The sequence below is a fragment of the Aulostomus chinensis genome, chromosome 21 (assembly GCF_037954235.1).
Source record: "Aulostomus chinensis isolate RoL2024-O1b breed Wild chromosome 21, RoL_Achi_v1.0, whole genome shotgun sequence".
In the NCBI taxonomy this organism is placed as follows: Eukaryota; Metazoa; Chordata; class Actinopteri; order Syngnathiformes; family Aulostomidae; genus Aulostomus; species Aulostomus chinensis.
This window is the reverse complement of record NC_141340.1, coordinates 20,582,538-20,599,659: the sequence shown is the minus strand read 5'-3', so window position 1 is coordinate 20,599,659 and position 17,122 is coordinate 20,582,538. Positions and strand designations below refer to the sequence as shown.

The 17,122-nt window shown below is 45.6% G+C and overlaps 1 protein-coding gene across 2 annotated transcripts; it reads left to right on the top strand.

Annotated features, from left to right (window-relative positions):
• The first annotated feature begins 4,814 nt into the window (after positions 1 to 4,814).
• On the top strand, positions 4,815 to 7,634 carry LOC147242022 (homeodomain-interacting protein kinase 2-like). 2 transcript variants are annotated; one of them, XR_015110919.1, is made up of 9 exons: positions 4,815 to 4,960; positions 5,054 to 5,245; positions 5,334 to 5,521; positions 5,780 to 5,900; positions 6,003 to 6,119; positions 6,236 to 6,298; positions 6,381 to 6,553; positions 6,660 to 7,376; positions 7,458 to 7,634. XR_015110919.1 is itself a non-coding variant. In XM_086191535.1 (8 exons), the coding sequence occupies exons 1-8, from the start codon at positions 4,856 to 4,858 to the stop codon at positions 6,781 to 6,783; spliced, it is 1,083 nt and encodes a 360-aa protein (XP_086047661.1). In that variant the 5' UTR covers positions 4,815 to 4,855; the 3' UTR covers positions 6,784 to 7,634. The 2 variants fall into 2 exon arrangements, 1 of the variants encoding a protein (XP_086047661.1); XM_086191535.1 differs by having other exon boundaries at positions 6,660 to 7,634.
• The last annotated feature ends 9,488 nt before the right edge of the window (positions 7,635 to 17,122 follow it).

Below are 17,122 nucleotides of genomic sequence, written 5' to 3'. Positions count from 1 at the left end.
GTATATTTGAGAGCGTTTCAGTAGTGTGTGTGTGTATGTGAGTGTTTCAGTATTGTGTGTGTATGTGAGAGCGTTTCAGTAGTGTGTGTGTATGTGTGAGCATTTCAGTAGTGTGTGTGTGTGTATCTGAGAGCGTTTCAGTAGTGTGTGTGTGTATCTGAGAGCATTTCAATAGTGTGTGTGTATGCCAGAGTGTTTCAATCGTGTGTGTGTGTAACTGAGAGTGTTTCAGTAGAGTGTGTATGTGAGAGTGTTTCAGTAGTGTGTGTGTGTATTTGAGATCATTTTAATTGTGTGTGTGTGTATGTGAGAGAACGTTTCAGTTGTGTGTGTGTGTTTATGTGAGAGCGTTTCCGTAGTGTGTGTGTATGCCAGAGTGTTTCAATCGTGTGTGTGTGTGTATGAGACAGCGTTTCAGTATTGTGTGTGTATGTGAGAGGGTTTCAGTAGTGTGTGTGTGTGTGTGTGAGAGCATTTAGTATGTAGGTGTGTATGAGAGAGCGTTTCAGTAGTGTGTGTGTATGTGAGAGCGTTTCAGTTGTGTGTGTGTATGTGAGAGCGTTTCAGAAGTGTGTGTGTGTGTGTATGAGACAGCGTTTCAGTAGTGTGTGTGTGTATTTGAGAGCGTTTCAGTAGTGTGTGTGTATGTGAGAGAGTTTCAGTTGTGTCTGTATGAGACAGCGTTTCAGTTGTGTGTGTGTATGTGAGAGCGTTTCAGTAGTGTGTGTGTGTGTATGAGACAGCATTTCAGTCGTGTGCGTGTGTATTTGAGAGCGTTTCAGTAGTGTGTGTATATGTGAGAGCGTTTCAGGAGTGTGTGTGTATGTGTGTATTTGAGAGAATTTCAGTTGTGTGTGTGTGTATGTGAGAGCGTTTCAGGAGTGTGTGTGTATGTGAGAGAGCATTTCAGTTTTGTGTGTGTGTGTGTGTGTGTGAGAGAGAGTTTCAGGAGTGTGTATGTATGTGAGACAGCATTTCAGTTTTGTGTGTGTGTGTGTGTGTGTGTGTGAGAGCGTTTCACTAGTGTGTATGTGTATATGAGAGCGTTTCAGTAGAGTGTATATGTGAGAGAGTTTCAGGAGTGTGTGTGTATGTGAGAGCGTTTCAGTAGTGTGTGTATATGTGAGAGCGTTTCAGGAGTGTGTGTGTATGTGAGAGCGTTTCAGGAGTGTGTGTGTATGTGAGAGCGTTTCAGGAGTGTGTGTGTGTATGTGAGAGCGTTTAAGTAGTGTGTGTGTATGTGAGAGAGTTTCAGTTGTGTCTGTATGAGACAGCGTTTCAGTTGTGTGTGTGTATGTGAGAGCGTTTCAGTAGTGTGTGTGTATGTGTGAGCATTTCAGTAGTGTGTGTGTGTGTATCTGAGAGCGTTTCAGTAGTGTGTGTGTGTATCTGAGAGCATTTCAATAGTGTGTGTGTATGCCAGAGTGTTTCAATCGTGTGTGTGTGTAACTGAGAGTGTTTCAGTAGAGTGTGTATGTGAGAGTGTTTCAGTAGTGTGTGTGTGTATTTGAGAGCATTTTAATTGTGTGTGTGTGTATGTGAGAGAACGTTTCAGTTGTGTGTGTGTTTATGTGAGAGTGTTTCAATCGTGTGTGTGTATGCCAGAGTGTTTCAATCGTGTGTGTGTGTAACTGAGAGTGTTTAAGTAGAGTGTGTATGTGAGAGTGTTTCAGTAGTGTGTGTGTGTATTTGAGAGCATTTTAATTGTGTGTGTGTTTATGTGAGAGCGTTTCAGTAGTGTGTGTGTATGTGAGAGAGTTTCAGTTGTGTCTGTATGAGACAGCGTTTCAGTTGTGTGTGTGTATGTGAGAGCATTTCAGTCGTGTGTGTGTGTGTATGAGACAGCATTTCAGTAGTGTGTGTGTGTATTTGAGAGCGTTTCAGTAGTGTGTATATGTGAGAGCGTTTCAGGAGTGTGTGTGTATGTGAGAGTTTTTCAGGAGTGTGTGTGTGTATGTGAGAGCGTTTCAGTTGTGTGTATGTGTGTATGTGAGAGAATTTCAGGAGTGTGTGTGTATGTGAGAGAGCATTTCAGTTTTGTGTGTGTGTGTGTGTGAGAGCGTTTCAGGAGTGTGTGTGTATGTGAGACAGCATTTCAGTTTTGTGTGTGTGTGTGTGTGAGAGCGTTTCACTAGTGTGTGTATGTGTATGTGAGAGCGTTTCAGTAGTGTGTGTATATGTGAGAGCGTTTCAGGAGTGTGTGTGTATGTGAGAGCGTTTCAGTAGTGTGTGTGTGTATGTTAGAGTGTTTCAGTAGAGTGTGTGTGTATGTGAGAGCGTTTCAGTTGTGTATGTGTGTATGTGAGAGCATTTAAGTAGTGTGTTTGTGAGAGAGCGTTTCAGTTGTGTGTGTGTGTGTGAGACAGCATTTCAGTTTTGTGTGTGTATATGTGAGAGCTTTTCACTAGTGTGTGTATGTGTATGTGACAGCGTTTCAGTATTGTGTATGTGTGAGCGTTTCAGTAGTGTGTGTTTGTATTTGAGAGCGTTTCAGTTGTGTGTGTCTGTATTTGAGAGCGTTTCAGTTGTGTGTGTGTGTGTATGTGAGAGCGTTTCAGTTGTGTGTTTGTGTATGTGAGAGCGTTTCAGTCGTATGTTTGTGTGTATGTGAGAGCGTTTCAGTCGTATGTTTGTGTGTATTTGAGAGCGTTTCAGTTGTGTGTGTGTGTGTGTGTGTATGTGAGAGCGTTTCAGTTGTGTGTTTGTGTATGTGAGAGCGTTTCAGTCGTATGTTTGTGTGTATGTGAGAGCGTTTCAGGAGTGTGTGTGTATGTGAGAGCGTTTCAGTTGTGTGTGTGTGTATGTGAGAGCGTTTCAGGAGTGTGTATGTGAGAGAGCGTTTCAGTTGTTTGTGTGTGTGTATGTGAGAGCATTTCAGGAGTGTGTGTGTATGTGAGAGAGCGTTTCAGTTTTGTGTGTGTGTGTATGTGAGAGCGTTTCAGTAGTGTGTTTGTGTGTGAGAGAGTGTTTCAGTTGTGTGTGTGTGTATGTGAGAGCGTTTCAGTAGTGTGTTTGTGTGTATGTGAGAGAGCGATTCAGTTGTGTGTGTGTGTGTGTATGTGAGAGCGTTTCAGGAGTGTGTGTGTGAATGAGACAGTGTTTAAGTTGTGTTTGTGTGTGTATGTGAGAGCGTTTCAGTAGTGTGTTTGTGTGTATGTGAGAGAGCGTTTCAGTTGTGTGTGTGTGTGTATGTGAGAGCGTTTCAGTAGTGTGTGTATGTGAGAGTGTTTCAGTATTGTGTGTGTTTGTGAGAGCGTTTCAGTTGTGTGTGTGTATGTGAGAGCATTTCAGTAGTGTGTGTGTGTGTGTATCTGAGAGCGTTTCAGTAGTGTGTGTGTGTATGTGAGAGCGTTTCAGTTGTGTGTATGTGTATGTGAGAGCGTTTCAGTAGTGTGTATGTGTGAGCGTTTCAGTAGTGTGTGTGTGTATGTGAGAGCGTTTCAGGAGTGTGTGTGTATGTGAGAGAGCATTTCAGTTTTGTGTGTGTGTGTGTGAGAGCATTTCACTAGTGTGTGTATGTGTATGTGAGAGCGTTTCAGTAGTGTGTATGTGTGAGCGTTTCAGTAGTGTGTGTGTGTATGTGAGAGCGTTTAAGTATTGTGTTTGTGTATGTGAGAGCGTTTCAGTTGTGTGTTTGTGTATGTGAGAGCGTTTCAGTCCTATGTTTGTGTGTGTGAGAGCCTTTCAGGAGTGTGTGTGTATGTGAGAGCGTTTCAGTTGTGTGTGTGTGTATGTTAGAGCGTTTCAGTAGTGTGTATGTGAGAGAGCGTTTCAGTTGTTTGTGTGTGTGTATGTGAGAGCGTTTCAGTTGTGTGTGTGTGTTTATGTGAGAGAGCGTTTCAGTAGTGTGTGTGTATGTGAGAGGGTTTCAGTAGTGTGTGTGTGTGTGTGTGTGTGTGAGAGAGCATTTCATTTGTATGTGTGTATGAGAGAGCGTTTCAGTAGTGTGTGTTTGTATGTGAGAGAGTTTCAGTTGTGTCTGTATGAGACAGCGTTTCAGGAGTGTGTGTGTATGTAAGAGAGTTTCAGTAGAGTGTGTGTGTATGTGAGAGCGTTTCAGTTGTGTGTATGTGTGTATGTGAGAGCATTTAAGTAGTGTGTATGTGAGAGAGCGTTTCAGTTGTGTGTGTGTGTATGTGAGAGCATTTCAGGAGTGTGTGTGTATGTGAGACAGCATTTCAGTTTTGTGTGTGTGTGTGTGTTAGAGCGTTTCACTAGTGTGTGTATGTGTATGTGAGAGCGTTTCAGTATTGTGTATGTGTGAGCGTTTCAGTAGTGTGTGTGTGTGTATTTGAGAGCGTTTCAGTTGTGTGTGTGTGTATGTGAGAGCTTTTCAGTAGTGTGTGTGTGTATGTGAGAGCGTTTTAGTATTGTGTGTGTGTATTTGAGAGCGTTTCAGTTGTGTGTGTGTGTGTGTATGTGAGAGCGTTTCAGTTTTGTGTTTGTGGATGTGAGAGCGTTTCAGTCGTATGTTTGTGTGTATGTGAGAGCGTTTCAGGAGTGTGTGTGTATGTGAGAGCGTTTCAGTTGTGTGTGTGTGTATGTGAGAGCGTTTTAGTTGTGTGTGTGTGTATGTGAGAGCGTTTCAGGAGTGTGTGTGTATGTGAGAGCGTTTCAGTAGTGTGTATGTGTGTATGTGAGAGCGTTTCAGTAGTGTGTGTGTGTATGTGAGAGCGTTTCAGTAGTGTGTGTGTGTGTATGTGAGAGCGTTTCAGTAGTGTGTGTGTGTATGTGAGAGCGTTTCAGTAGTGTGTATGTGTGTATGTGAGAGCATACATTTAGAGCATCATTCAAAAATCTGAGAGGAAAAGATTTTGTTGACAGCCCCACCAGGAGGTACTTTCTTCTGGGCCTCATGGGTGAAGGGTCCTACGCTCACGTTTTTAAAAGTGTAACATTGGCACCAGAACAAAGGGTGGCGCTAAAGCTTTTTAAACACAAGTCGCTGGCTTCAAGAGAGGTAAGCAATCCGAGCCTTCTTGATGATGATGAGACAAATAGGTTGTACGACCCTGCGTCTCTCAACAATGTCATTTTTTGCTCCTCTCTCTAGATAACCATGGCAAAGGCAATGAGTGTCCTTGACCAGGACAGGACAAATTTGGTCAAGGACATTGAGCATTTTGAAGTTGGAGAAAACGCCTATCTATCATCTGAGAGGCTGGATAGGAACCTATATGAATTGTTAGAAGACAGAAACTTCCAGCCACTAAACCTTCATGAGATACGACCGATAGCACAGCAGGTAAGAATGTCAAGCTTTTCTATTGACTGGTCCAGGAATTATACCGACCTTCACCTTGGTCTCATACGTTTCCTCCTTTTTCCTGCAGCTCCTGACAGCTTTAGACACACTAAAGTCAATGGGAATAATTCATTCTGACTTAAAACTGGACAACGTCATGTTAGTGGACCATGAAAAGACACCCTTCAAAGTCAAGATCATTGACTTTGGCCTGTCCTTCTTTACGAGCGAGGCTAATAGCAAACACGGTCAGATCATCCAGCCCTTGGCAATACGGTAAGATCCCTCTGCAAGGCCCCTCTTGTCACATGCTCTTCACAATCCATTAAAAGCTGTTCCAATGTTCCACACACATGCTGACTTTGTGAAAAGTCAAAGTCGACTTTACTGTCAAGTGTACTGTACGTGCATGACATACAGCACAGATGAAATTTCACGGTGCAAACAGGCAATAAACCAACATAAAAATAGTAGCAGGCAATACACAACCCAAAACACAATAAACAATGCCCTCAACTTGTTCTTTACCAACAGTGCCCCTGAAGTCCTTTTGGGACTCCCTGTGTCCGAGGCCATAGATATGTGGTCTCTCGGCTGCCTGTTGTTTCAACTGTTCACCGCCCGTCGCCTGTTTCCAAGGGACAAGTTCCAGATTGTAAGTAGCGAAGACCTCATGACATCCCACTGCAGAAAACATATCCCAAGTCATTTAGGGAGGTAAAGTAGGACATTGGCTGATACAAATTTCTCTCTCCAGATCAGGTCCATGGTGGACGTCTTTGGCCAGCCACCTGACCACCTACTCAACGCCGGGAAACACACCCAGATGTACTTTGAGTACTGTGAACACTTACAACCGAAATGGAGGTTGAAGGTATTTGAACTTCTTCTGTCCTTTCCAGATGTGTTCATTTAGGCAGGAACTATTTGAAATGATTCAAACCTTTAGGAGAAAGTATCTAACGTGTTTTGTTGCTGTCGACCATGTAGGATTACACTTTAGGGACTACAAACTGGAAAGGGCTACTCCAGTACCTGGACGCGCTGATGACAGTAAGTGGTCCATTTGCATTAATACAAGTTTGCTCTCCTGCTGATAGAAGGATGCTGACAAACACAATCTTTGCAAACTCAGTTCCCCTCAGAGACAGACAACAAAGCGGAGTTGGAGGATCGAGCTGCCTTCATCGACCTCCTGAAGGCTCTCCTGGAATTGGACCCAGACAAGAGGATCACACCTCAGGAGGCTCTCCATCATCCATTTATAAAAATGGTCCATCTGATGGTGAAACCAGACGGGGGCCAGTAGTAAGTACCTGAGTTTCTGGTATCAGTAGAGTTGAGCAGACACCTGAACAGGTGAATTCAATGACTGACAGAGTCATTCATCGTCATGTTTTTTGTTTTTTTCCAGTACGAAAGACAGTCTAGAGAAAATGCAGATGAGCCAGGGGGATGCCCCCGCTGAGCCCAAGAAGGGGCTGTTGCAAAGAGTCCAATTTTCTTTGGCAAAATATGCAGACATGCTGTTCTGTTGACACACAAAATCTGGTGTAGGCAAAAGTTCTTCTTTCACTGGTGTAGAAGACGTTTCCCCACTTATCCGAGAGGCTTCTTCCGTTCTAAAGGAAGGTGAGGAAAGCCAGGTATTTAACCAGTTGGGGGATCACCTGGGGGCTTGGCCAGAATGTCATTAGCGCCCTCATCAGCCTGGTGTGTGGCTCATGGAGAATACAAGGTCAAAGTTAATGTCAACTTCATTGCCAGATACACTGTACGTGCATGCCCCCTCATGGAAGCAACATTGAGGACACACCTATGCACCTTGCCAGGGGCTGCAGGAAAGCCAAAAATGAGGGAGAGCCACTGGGGGCCGTGGCCCTCATGCAAATGGACCTAGTTGGCGCAACTGTCCTTGTTCAGAGAGGACGGAGACATTGACCTTCCCCCAAAGGACACCCACCAGTGCACCGTTCCAGGGGCCGCAGGAAGGCCAAAAACAAGGAGGAGCCTTTGGAGGCCATGTCCCTCATGCTAATGAGCCTCCCTGGCACAGCAGACATTCTCAGAGGACAGAGACAGTGCCCCTCCCCTGAGGACACACATCAATACCCCGTGTAAGAACACAAAGGTAAAGTCCAAATCTTTTTTACTGAAATCTGGGTGACCAAATGTTATGGTTGTAACTTGAAACATTGTATTTTCTTTGTAGCCTGTGGCTTTGGACCATCCAGGGGCCAAAGCTCTGTGGGGCCGCCTGAATAAGGATCAGCGTAACTGGCGGGATCATGACATCAGCAGTGAGATGCGGGAGTCCCACCAGAGCGTGAGAGACCCTGTCCAGCCCTTGTCCTGGTAGCTGGCCAAAGAAGATCCTCAGGAGTTCGTTCCAGTGCAGAGACACTGAGCCTTTTGGCAGAGAGGCAGAAACCACTGAGCTCAATCAAACAACTTTGTGTCAAAGTAGTGGCGCCTCTCTGCCAACACTTGTGTTCATGTTCTCTCCACCTTTTTTGTTTTTTAATGGAAAATTGATCATGTTCATTATTTTTTTAATTCCCTGTGCAAATAAAAACTAATGATCAATGAAGACCAAAGGTTGTGTTTTTAATTTTCCAAATAAAAGAAATGACCCAAACCTGCTCAACTGAAATGATTGATAGTTATTGTTTGAATTGTGTGAGTTTATGTGTTCATCATCCAGCAGCTCCAGATAACGGACGCCTCAAAGTGCAGTAGCTGGCTCGTAATCCTTAAAAGGAATAAGCAGAAGACAATGGATGGTGTTTGTGTGTGTGTGTGTGTGTATATACATATATACAGTATATTTATATATATATATATATATATACTGTATATATTTATCGTTTGTGTGTATATGTGTGTGTATATACAGATGTGTGTGCGTGACAGATTAATGTGTATCTGCTATGAAATATATTGATTCTCTATAAATGCTTTTCTATTGTTGTGTTTATATTCAGTGTTTGCAAAATACCTATCATACACAACATGTTTCTTATATCAGAATATTCCATTAATTTATTGGTAATCCCACCTTGAATGCATATAAAATGTAATGGCAGCCCCACGGCTCGTCGGCGCTAACAGGCAGTAGCGGTAGATGCAGGGTCTCCTCTTTACTATGTCTGTGATCGGCCCTGCCATGGACCGGTGACCCTCTGGTCAGAGGCTCCCAGTGGTTGAGGGAACTCCTTCCACCATCAAGCAGGAATCAGCAGAGCAAGCAGCTGAGATCAAGTGTCTGGAGCAGGTCACCTCGGAGCAGCAACTCCAAATCCAGGAGCTCCACAACCTCAACAACAGCATGAGGAGTGAGATACAGGAGCTGGGGAAAACAGTTGAATCAGAATCGCTCCCGATGGTCGAGAAGTGCTGCCATCGTGTAGATGCCTTGGAGAAAACCGTGAACCGTCTGAGAGACAGGATGTGGAGGTACCCTAAACCGGAGGAAGTGAGTTGCTCTGACCGGCAGACTGCTGTAGAGTCGGCCATACTCAACTTGGAAAAAGGGATCGAGTGTCTGCAAGTTCGTGTTGCAGCCCTGGAGGAGGGAAAGGTGGACCGGGCTCAGCTGGAACACCTCAGAGAGCTCATTCATGACCGTGAACACATGGAAAAGTCTGAGGCAGTTTCTTCAGCCAAAGCCTATAAAGAGCTTCAAGAACAAATAAATGACCTCTGCAACTCTGTGGAGGAACTGGAGAAGCAGCTGATGGCTGAAATTGCTTTAAGTGAAGAAAAAATGAGAGAGCAACGCCATCAAGATGAGGACGTGGGTCAAGCGAATCACTCAAAGAGCAACATTTTCAACCTTGAATTCCAGTGGGAAAATCTACATGAGATTAACAAGCGTCTGCAAAACGACAGCAGAGAGCAACAGGCCGACATCGACAACCTGTACAAGACAATGAACCAGCTGGAGAAGAAAAAGGCAGACAAGCGGGTCGTGGAGAGTCAGATTAAAGCAGAAAAACAGGCGCTGGAAGGGAAAGTGAGTCATGAGCTTGACTCCTTGGCAGAGCAGCTCAAAAACGTGTCTCTTGAGGCGGCCACCAGAGATCAGCAGATGCACAAGGTCATTGACAATTTGTCATCGGAGCTGACGAGTCAGTTGGACTCTGTGAAGAAGCAGCAGGAGGATCGTTGGAAGACAATCCAGAAGAAGCTGCAGGCTCAGGAAGCACCAGAGAAAGTGGTTGCCGCTGGGATCAAGAAACAACTGAAATGCCTTTCATGCGACCGACCAGTTGCCATGCCTGTTCCCAAGCCCACCTCAGAGCTCCCCTCAGCCAGTAGACCCCCCCCCAGTGCAAGCTCATCCACTCCCGTGCCCTCCACACCCCAAAGCCCAATCAAAGCCAGGCCGTCCCTGACACACAGGCACCCAAAATCAAGAGTGCTGTGACCGGTCAGCACACTGGCATGAAGCAGCCTGCCAAGAAGAAGATGGAACCCTCGCCTCAGCCCATACAGTCTAGAAAAGTGAGAAATGGGACTGTTCACCAAAGACACGGAAAGGTTGCCATCCTCGGAACAGACGGGCGTATTTACAAAGGTTCTTGAATACACAGGTCAAAGCAGACGTCCGTCCCCATGGATCCTGGATCTGCTCCACCTTCCTGCCTACTTCCATGCTCTCATGAGCTCAGTGAATTCAGGCGTTCTAAATATTCCCCGCTCAACTGTTACTGGTTTTATCACCGAGTGGAAGCAACTGGGAACAACAGCAACTCAGCCTCAAAGTGGTTGGCCAAAATCACAGAGTGAAGTCAGCACACGCTGAGGCGCAGTGCACAGAGGTTGCTAACGTTCTCTGAAGTCCATTGCTACAGACAGGTTACCCTAATGGGAGGGGAAAAGAATCGACGGTGGATGGAGCCCTTGACCTTGAATCCCAGCAGAAAAACAGGCGTTGGAAGGGAAAGTGAGTCATGAGCTTGACTCCTTGGCAGGGCAGCTCAAAAATGTGTCTCTTGAGGCGGCCACCAGAGGTCAGCAGATGCACAAGCAGTGCTGCCAACTTGGTGACTTTCTCACTCAATCTGGCGACTTTCCAACTCTCCATGGCGACTTTTTTGTGTCAAAAGTGACTCGCGACAAATCCAGCGACTTTTCCTGGTGTTATTGGAGACTTCTCTGATATTTGGAGACTTACGTAAAATCACATATCTGTGTTCCGCAACTCATGTTCTCAGCGAGCAGTGGGCTCTTCCTGCTCCGCCCGAAAGTCGTCACACACAGGCAATCACCGCCTCCAGCGTTGCGGTAGTTGGCAGCTGTAGTCAGGAGAGGAGCAGAGACCCTCAACCCTCTTCGTCCAGGCAGCAAATGAATCGCGCATGCGCAAAGCCGCCGAGGAGTGGGCTCGGATGGCGGGATGTTAAATAAACGTAAAGGTTCATTCATTTCATTTTTTGTCACCAAATCACTGCATTATACAGTTTTATATACAGTATGTATATTATATATATTATATAAACATGTGATAAAACATATTTAGTTTCTTCAACACTTTTTGTCTCGACTGCGAAGTCTCTCCTGCAGCATCCATTGTGATCACGTGCACATTATGCAAATTAGGTGATGGCGTCATTTAGCGACGTCCTGCGACTTTCCTTCCTGAGGAGTTGGCAACAATGAAGCCAACTTTCCGAGGTGGCATTTTTCTGCCTCGGGCTGAAGTCTGCACAGGTAAGTTTTAAACAGCCTTTCAGTTTGCCTACCAGCCCGGCATCGGCGTGGAGGACGCCATCATCTACCTCCTCCACTCATCGCTGGAACACCCGGAGAAGGCTGGAAGCACTGTGAGGATCATGTTCTTTGATTTCTCCAGTGCCTTCAACACCATCCAGCCCATCCTGCTGGGGGACAAGCTGCAGCATGCTGGAGTGGACCACCACCTTACGACTTGGATTACGGACTACCTCACCAACCGACCACAGTATGTGAGGGCACAGGGCTGTGAGTTGGACATGCTTCTCTGCAGCACTGGGGCGCCGCAGGGGACTGTCCTGGCTCCGTTCCTGTTCACCCTCTACACCTCGGACTTCACCTACAGCTCTCCATCCTGCCACCTCCAGAAGTTCTCTGATGACTCTGCGATCGTCGGCCTCATTACTGACGGAGATGATCGGGAGTACAGGGGACTGATGGAGGACTTTGTGGACTGGTTCCTGCAAAACCACCTCCAGATCAACCCGGGGAAGACTAAGGAGCTGGTTGTGGATTTCTGCAGGAAACAACATTCTCCACCTGCACCAGTGAACATCCAGGGTTCAAACATAGAGAGGGTCACCTCCTACAAGTACCTTGGTGTTCACCTGAACAATAAACTGGACTGGTCACACAACACGGACGCCCTGATCAGGAAGGGGCAGAGCCGGCTCTTCCTGCTCAGAAAACTGAGGTCTTTTGGAGTGTAGGGGTCACTCCTTAAGACCTTTTATGACTCTGTAGTGGCCTCAGCCATCCACTTTGGCATCGCCTGCTGATCAGGCAGCATCTCAGCCCGGGACAGAGAGAGATTGGACCGGCTGGTCAAGAGGGCCAGCTCTGTCTTGGGCTGCTCCCTGGACACTCTGGAGGAGGTGGGCAACAGGAGGATGCTGGCTAAGATCACAGCAATGAAGGACAGACCCTCCCACCCCCTCCAGGCCACTCTGACAGAACTGAGCAGCTCCTTCAGCCAGAGACTGTTACACCCGCGCTGCAAGAAGGAGAGGTACCGCCGCTCATTCCTGCCCACTGCTGTCAGGCTGTTTAACAGTCACACCTGAACTCTGGACTCCATTAGGCCAGACATACCTTTTCACTACAGCTATATGAAGACTTCCATCAACTGCAAGATACAATTGTGAGCAACTGTAATAACTGCTTTTCAGTATACAGTGTTGCAGTACCACTGTACATAGACATACAGTATATTTGAGACTGTACATACTCCACTGCTGTACATACTTCTTCCTCTTTAACTTTGTTTATTATTTTTATATATTACTTATTTTTGTACATTTGCACATACCTCATATTTATCTTCACATACTATTTATGTTAAATTCTCCTTGTTCTTGCTGCTGTAACGATGTAAATTTCCCCACTGTGGGACGATTAAAGGTTGATCTTATCTTATCTTATCTTATCTTATTTAATTTCTTTGAACGTGAAATAATAGGGGAATTTTTACTTTGAGTTGAGTCATCATGGAGAAAGCGACCTGCACCTTTTAAACACAAAGCTTTTCAGTCCTCAGCAGTTCGCGGCTAACTGATGCTAGCAGGGCTGCAGCAGTTAAGCCAGTAACGTTAGCTTGTCTGGGCTTGTCTGTATAATTAGTGCAATTTAGCATATTTTCCTTTTTTTTACCGGCCAAACACACCTGTCCATTGCAACGTTGGGCTGGTGCAGGCCAGGCAGCACGTGTTCAGCAAAACACCGGTTAGCAGGTTGGCATCAGAGAGGCGACAGACAGCTCGTTGGGATTTCCACGCAACAGCTTTATTTCTACGAACTCAAACATTGACCATAGAATGCCAGGTCTCCACGGCGCTACATCTACAAATCATACGTGAAGAGCAGAATATACACAGCTTACGAACTGCACCAGCTCGTCGTTACTGATGAGAGTCCAGTCTTGAGGAAGTGACTGGAGCATAGCAGCGATCGGCATGCAGCACTGGCAAACAACAGAAAGGAGGCGCCGCCCTGTGGCGCAATCTGGTACTGTAGTAATAGACTGGCTGTGACACCATGCACTCGCGTTTTTACTTATTAATTTTTACCCTTCCATCAGACTGAGTTCAATAAGTCAAGGCAGCATGGTGATTTTCAATTTTGTTTAATTTAAGTTGAATTTTGAATTTTGAATTTCCATTCCTCGTCCTGGTTATACTGAATCACAGTGTTTGAAAACGTTGAAATGCATGTATTTGGCTCAGTTTTTTACTGACTGCTGACTTATATGACTGTCCTGGTTTGTTGAGTCGTCTCCCTAATTACTGAGTTAAGTGAAATTCATCTTCACAACAGCAACATATATCTAAAATTAAAAATGGGACAGAATATTATATTGTTCGTCTTGTCAACTGTAGTTTCTCGTCTACTGTTCACTAGGGCTGCAACGATTAGTCGATGCTGTCGACAAAAATCGATAATAGAAATAGTCGACAATAAATTCCATCGTCGACTCTTGTCGCCAGACGCGTTTTTCCAACAGAGTGAGGCACCTCTCTTGATTATGATCTCTGCCGAGAGTCGCTCATGCACTGTAGCGTCTCTGTCTCTGAGTGGTAACATAGAGAAATGGTGGCGTCAACATCACGTACGCGCACCAAAACTTCTAAAGTTTAGTGGCACTTTAGCCTGGATAAGGCGAATAAAAAGACTACTAGCAAAGGTTGCTAAGCAGACCTTGGTGTCATGGCGGTGTTGCAGGAACATTTAAAGAGAAAGCAGGTCGGACAGTTGAACGGAACGGAGTCTGACTCGCCTCGGTGAGGTTCAAGTAACATTCAAGCAGGACGGTTTTTAGGACACACATTGTACATTTTATAAGAGTGTTTTCGCTATAAAAGAGAGCTTCAGTGTTATGAGACTGTCACTGACAAACGTGTTTTAAATTAACGAATGTTCAATAAAAGATGTATATTTCATTGTACCATCTTTCTTGTTTATTATCATTTGCCACATAATTAAATTAACAAAATGCTAAATTTAAGAAAAAATTAATAATTATCCGATTAGTCGACTGATCGTTTCAATAGTCGGTGACTAGTCAGTCGACTGTTAAAATAGTTGTTAGTTGCAGCCCTATTAATTAGGCACAGCCTCGTCCAGCGCTGTCAGCTTTGTTTATGGTACGAGCGGTGAGAACACTGTTTATTTCTACACAGTAAACACGTTTCGAATGCTGTGAAAGTTTGTGTGTCTGAAACACGATGTGTCATGTGATACAGTACAGTTTACACAGCAGGTACAGGTTCCCTACTACTATTGGAAGTTATGCATATATGCAACTTGTTGTTTGTAGGAAATGTTAACAAATCGGAAGCTTCCCCAAACAGCATCTCTTTCCTGACCATCCCCTCTGTGCACGAACCTTACATGTGGTAATTAAACACTAAAACACCTGCGGCTTACAGTCCAGTGCGTATATATCCTTGTATATGTACACATTAGTTTTTTTACCTAAATTTCGCTGGTGCGGCTTGTAGTCAGGTGCGCCTTATAGTCCAGAAATTACGGATGTATTGTAGTATTTTAAATATAAAGAGTGTTTGCGGCTCCCAGTGTTGTCTTTTCCGTTGAAACCGGATCAAAATGGCTCTTTGAGGGTTAGAGGTTGCCAACCCCTGGCCGATGCTGATGATGTTGTTGTTGTTATAATGTTTAGCAGGACATTGATGCTGTTGCCAGTGTTACTAACAAGTTCTCTAAAGTGTCGGCTGCAAGGGTGAACTGGGGAAAGAGTGAAGCCTTTGCTGTTGGGGAGCGGCGTGGGGGCCTCCCGGTCCTCCCTCAAAGCATGACTTGGAAAAAAGATGGTCTACAATATCTTGGTATCTACCTGGGGAATGAAACTGTGGTTAAAAAAAAAGAACTGGGAGAATGTTATTGAAAAGGTGAAGGGGAAACTGTTGAAGTGGAGGTGGATTCACTCACACACGTCTTCTAGAGGAAGAGTGTTGGTTTGAAATAATCTTGTAGCCTCTCTGCTGTGGCACGGGCTGGCCTGTTTGGATCCACCATCAGGTTTGTGAGCCCAGATCCAGGCAAAGATGGTTCATTTCTTCAGGGATGGACTGCATTGGGAGTCACAGTCAGTTCTGGTTTTAACTAGAGAGGAGGGGGCCGGGGCCTTGTCCCCCTGGCCAGTAGAACAGCTGCTGTTAGGCTACGTTTTATCCAGAGGTACCTGACAGGGCCGTCTGATGAGGTGTGGAGGGATGAGGCCAGCTGCATGCTCAGGCGTATTAGTAACTTGGGACTGGACGCTGCTCGGTTTTTAACTGGTTTAAACTTTTAAAGTTAAGTGGGTTCCCTCCATTTTATCATGGTGTTTTTCAATCCTGTGCTCCTTTTAACTGGACAAGGTTTCAGGAGTCTGACTCTCTGCACTGGTTGTTGGAAGAGCCTTTAGTCTGTGGTGGCAGACTGGATGTCTGCAGTAGCACCGTGCCTGGGCTGATGGGGGCGCTGTGAAATTCAAAGATCGTGACACTGAAGCAGCTGGTGGACACAGTGGGGCCAGCGCTCTCCCATGCCCAGGTTTTGAGCTCTTTGTTGGGGATGCGATCTGTCCGGCTGGTCCAGAGATGCTTGGAGCTCTGGAGGCAGAGGCTCTCTGTCCTGGAGAGGAGCTTCCTCCTGAGGTACGGCAGAGGGGAGGCTGAGCCTGACCTCACAGACCTTTTTCCCGATTGCCACCAGAGTCCTGCGACCACAGAGCTCAGTGGTCCTCTCCTGAAGGTCTGCTGTAAGGAGAAGCTGAGCCTGCACGAAGCACACAGACAGACTTTGTGCATGAACTGTGTGAAAGTAATTAACAAAAAGGGCCTGTGCAAGAGAGCAGCCAGTGTATGGACAAGCAGACTGGGGGACAGAGTCCTGGTGAAGACTCTCTACTAGCCCCTCTCAAAGAGCAGACTGGGGGACAGAGTCCTGGTGAAGACTCTCTACTGGCCCCTTTCAAAGAGCAGACTGGGGGACAGAGTCCTGGTGAAGACTCTACTAGCCCCTTTCAAAGAGCAGACTGGGGGACAGAGTCCTGGTGAAGACTCTACTAGCCCCTCTCAAAGAGCAGACTGGGGGACAGAGTCCTGGTGAAGACTCTACTAGCCCCTCTCAAAGAGCAGACTGGTCTGTTTTAAATGGCGGTGTTTTAAATCAGCGCCCTTCCTGTAGTCTTTTCATGTTTTTCCTGAGTGCAGCAGATTGACAGAGTTCTTTAGGGTTTGAACTGGTGGTTTTAATCTTTTTGGTGCTGTGCTGTCTGCCCCTGTTTTTATTGGTGGAGTCAAAAACAACAAGAAGAACAAATCCAAGTGCCACATTGTAAACTTCTTGATAGTGGAGCTAAATGAGCTCTTCACCTGATTCACAGGGACAGACTGCAGGCCGAGCCTGTGAGTGACGTTGTGACCTGTGGAAGCAGAACATCGAAGCCAGACTGAGACTGGAGTTCTGCTTCTGAGTGTAGAAGCTTTCAGCAGTGGTGGGGATGTGAGGGTGTTGAGTGGGAAGTGTCTCATCAGGGGAGCTGAGGTTGGCAGCATGTCACTCTTAGAAATTATGATGTAAAAAAACAGAAAAAGTACTGATCATTTTCTGCCAGTACATTGCCTGTTCTTCTCCAGACACCTTCCCTTGTAGCTGCTGACGGATCATTCTGTAGACTTACAGGTCACTCTCCAGAAAATCGACAGAACATTCATCATCATGGATCTGAATCCACAACAAAATGTACAAACTGTAGCATTTCTTCCTGGTCATTTATTCAGTGCATCTGAGGTAACAAGTCATTACAAATATAACAAAGTTTAACTTGTGCTGGAGTGTTTTCTCTAAATGCAAATGTCAGGAATACACGTGTAAAGAACATGCAGTGGGTGTGTGTGGGTGAGACAAGTAACAACTCACTTCATGTCACTTCCAGAAAAGACACCCCTCACCACCCCAAAACAGATCAGTCAATAGAACAGGTAGAACCTGAACCATGTCCATGTGGCTTTAGCACAGATACGAGTCCTCAGTGAATGTGTGTGGGACGGGTAACAGGTCACATGACCATCTAAAGAAGATTCTTTGATAAAAAGCTCAATTAAAATTAGGTGGAATTCACAGGAGCTGCCACATCGA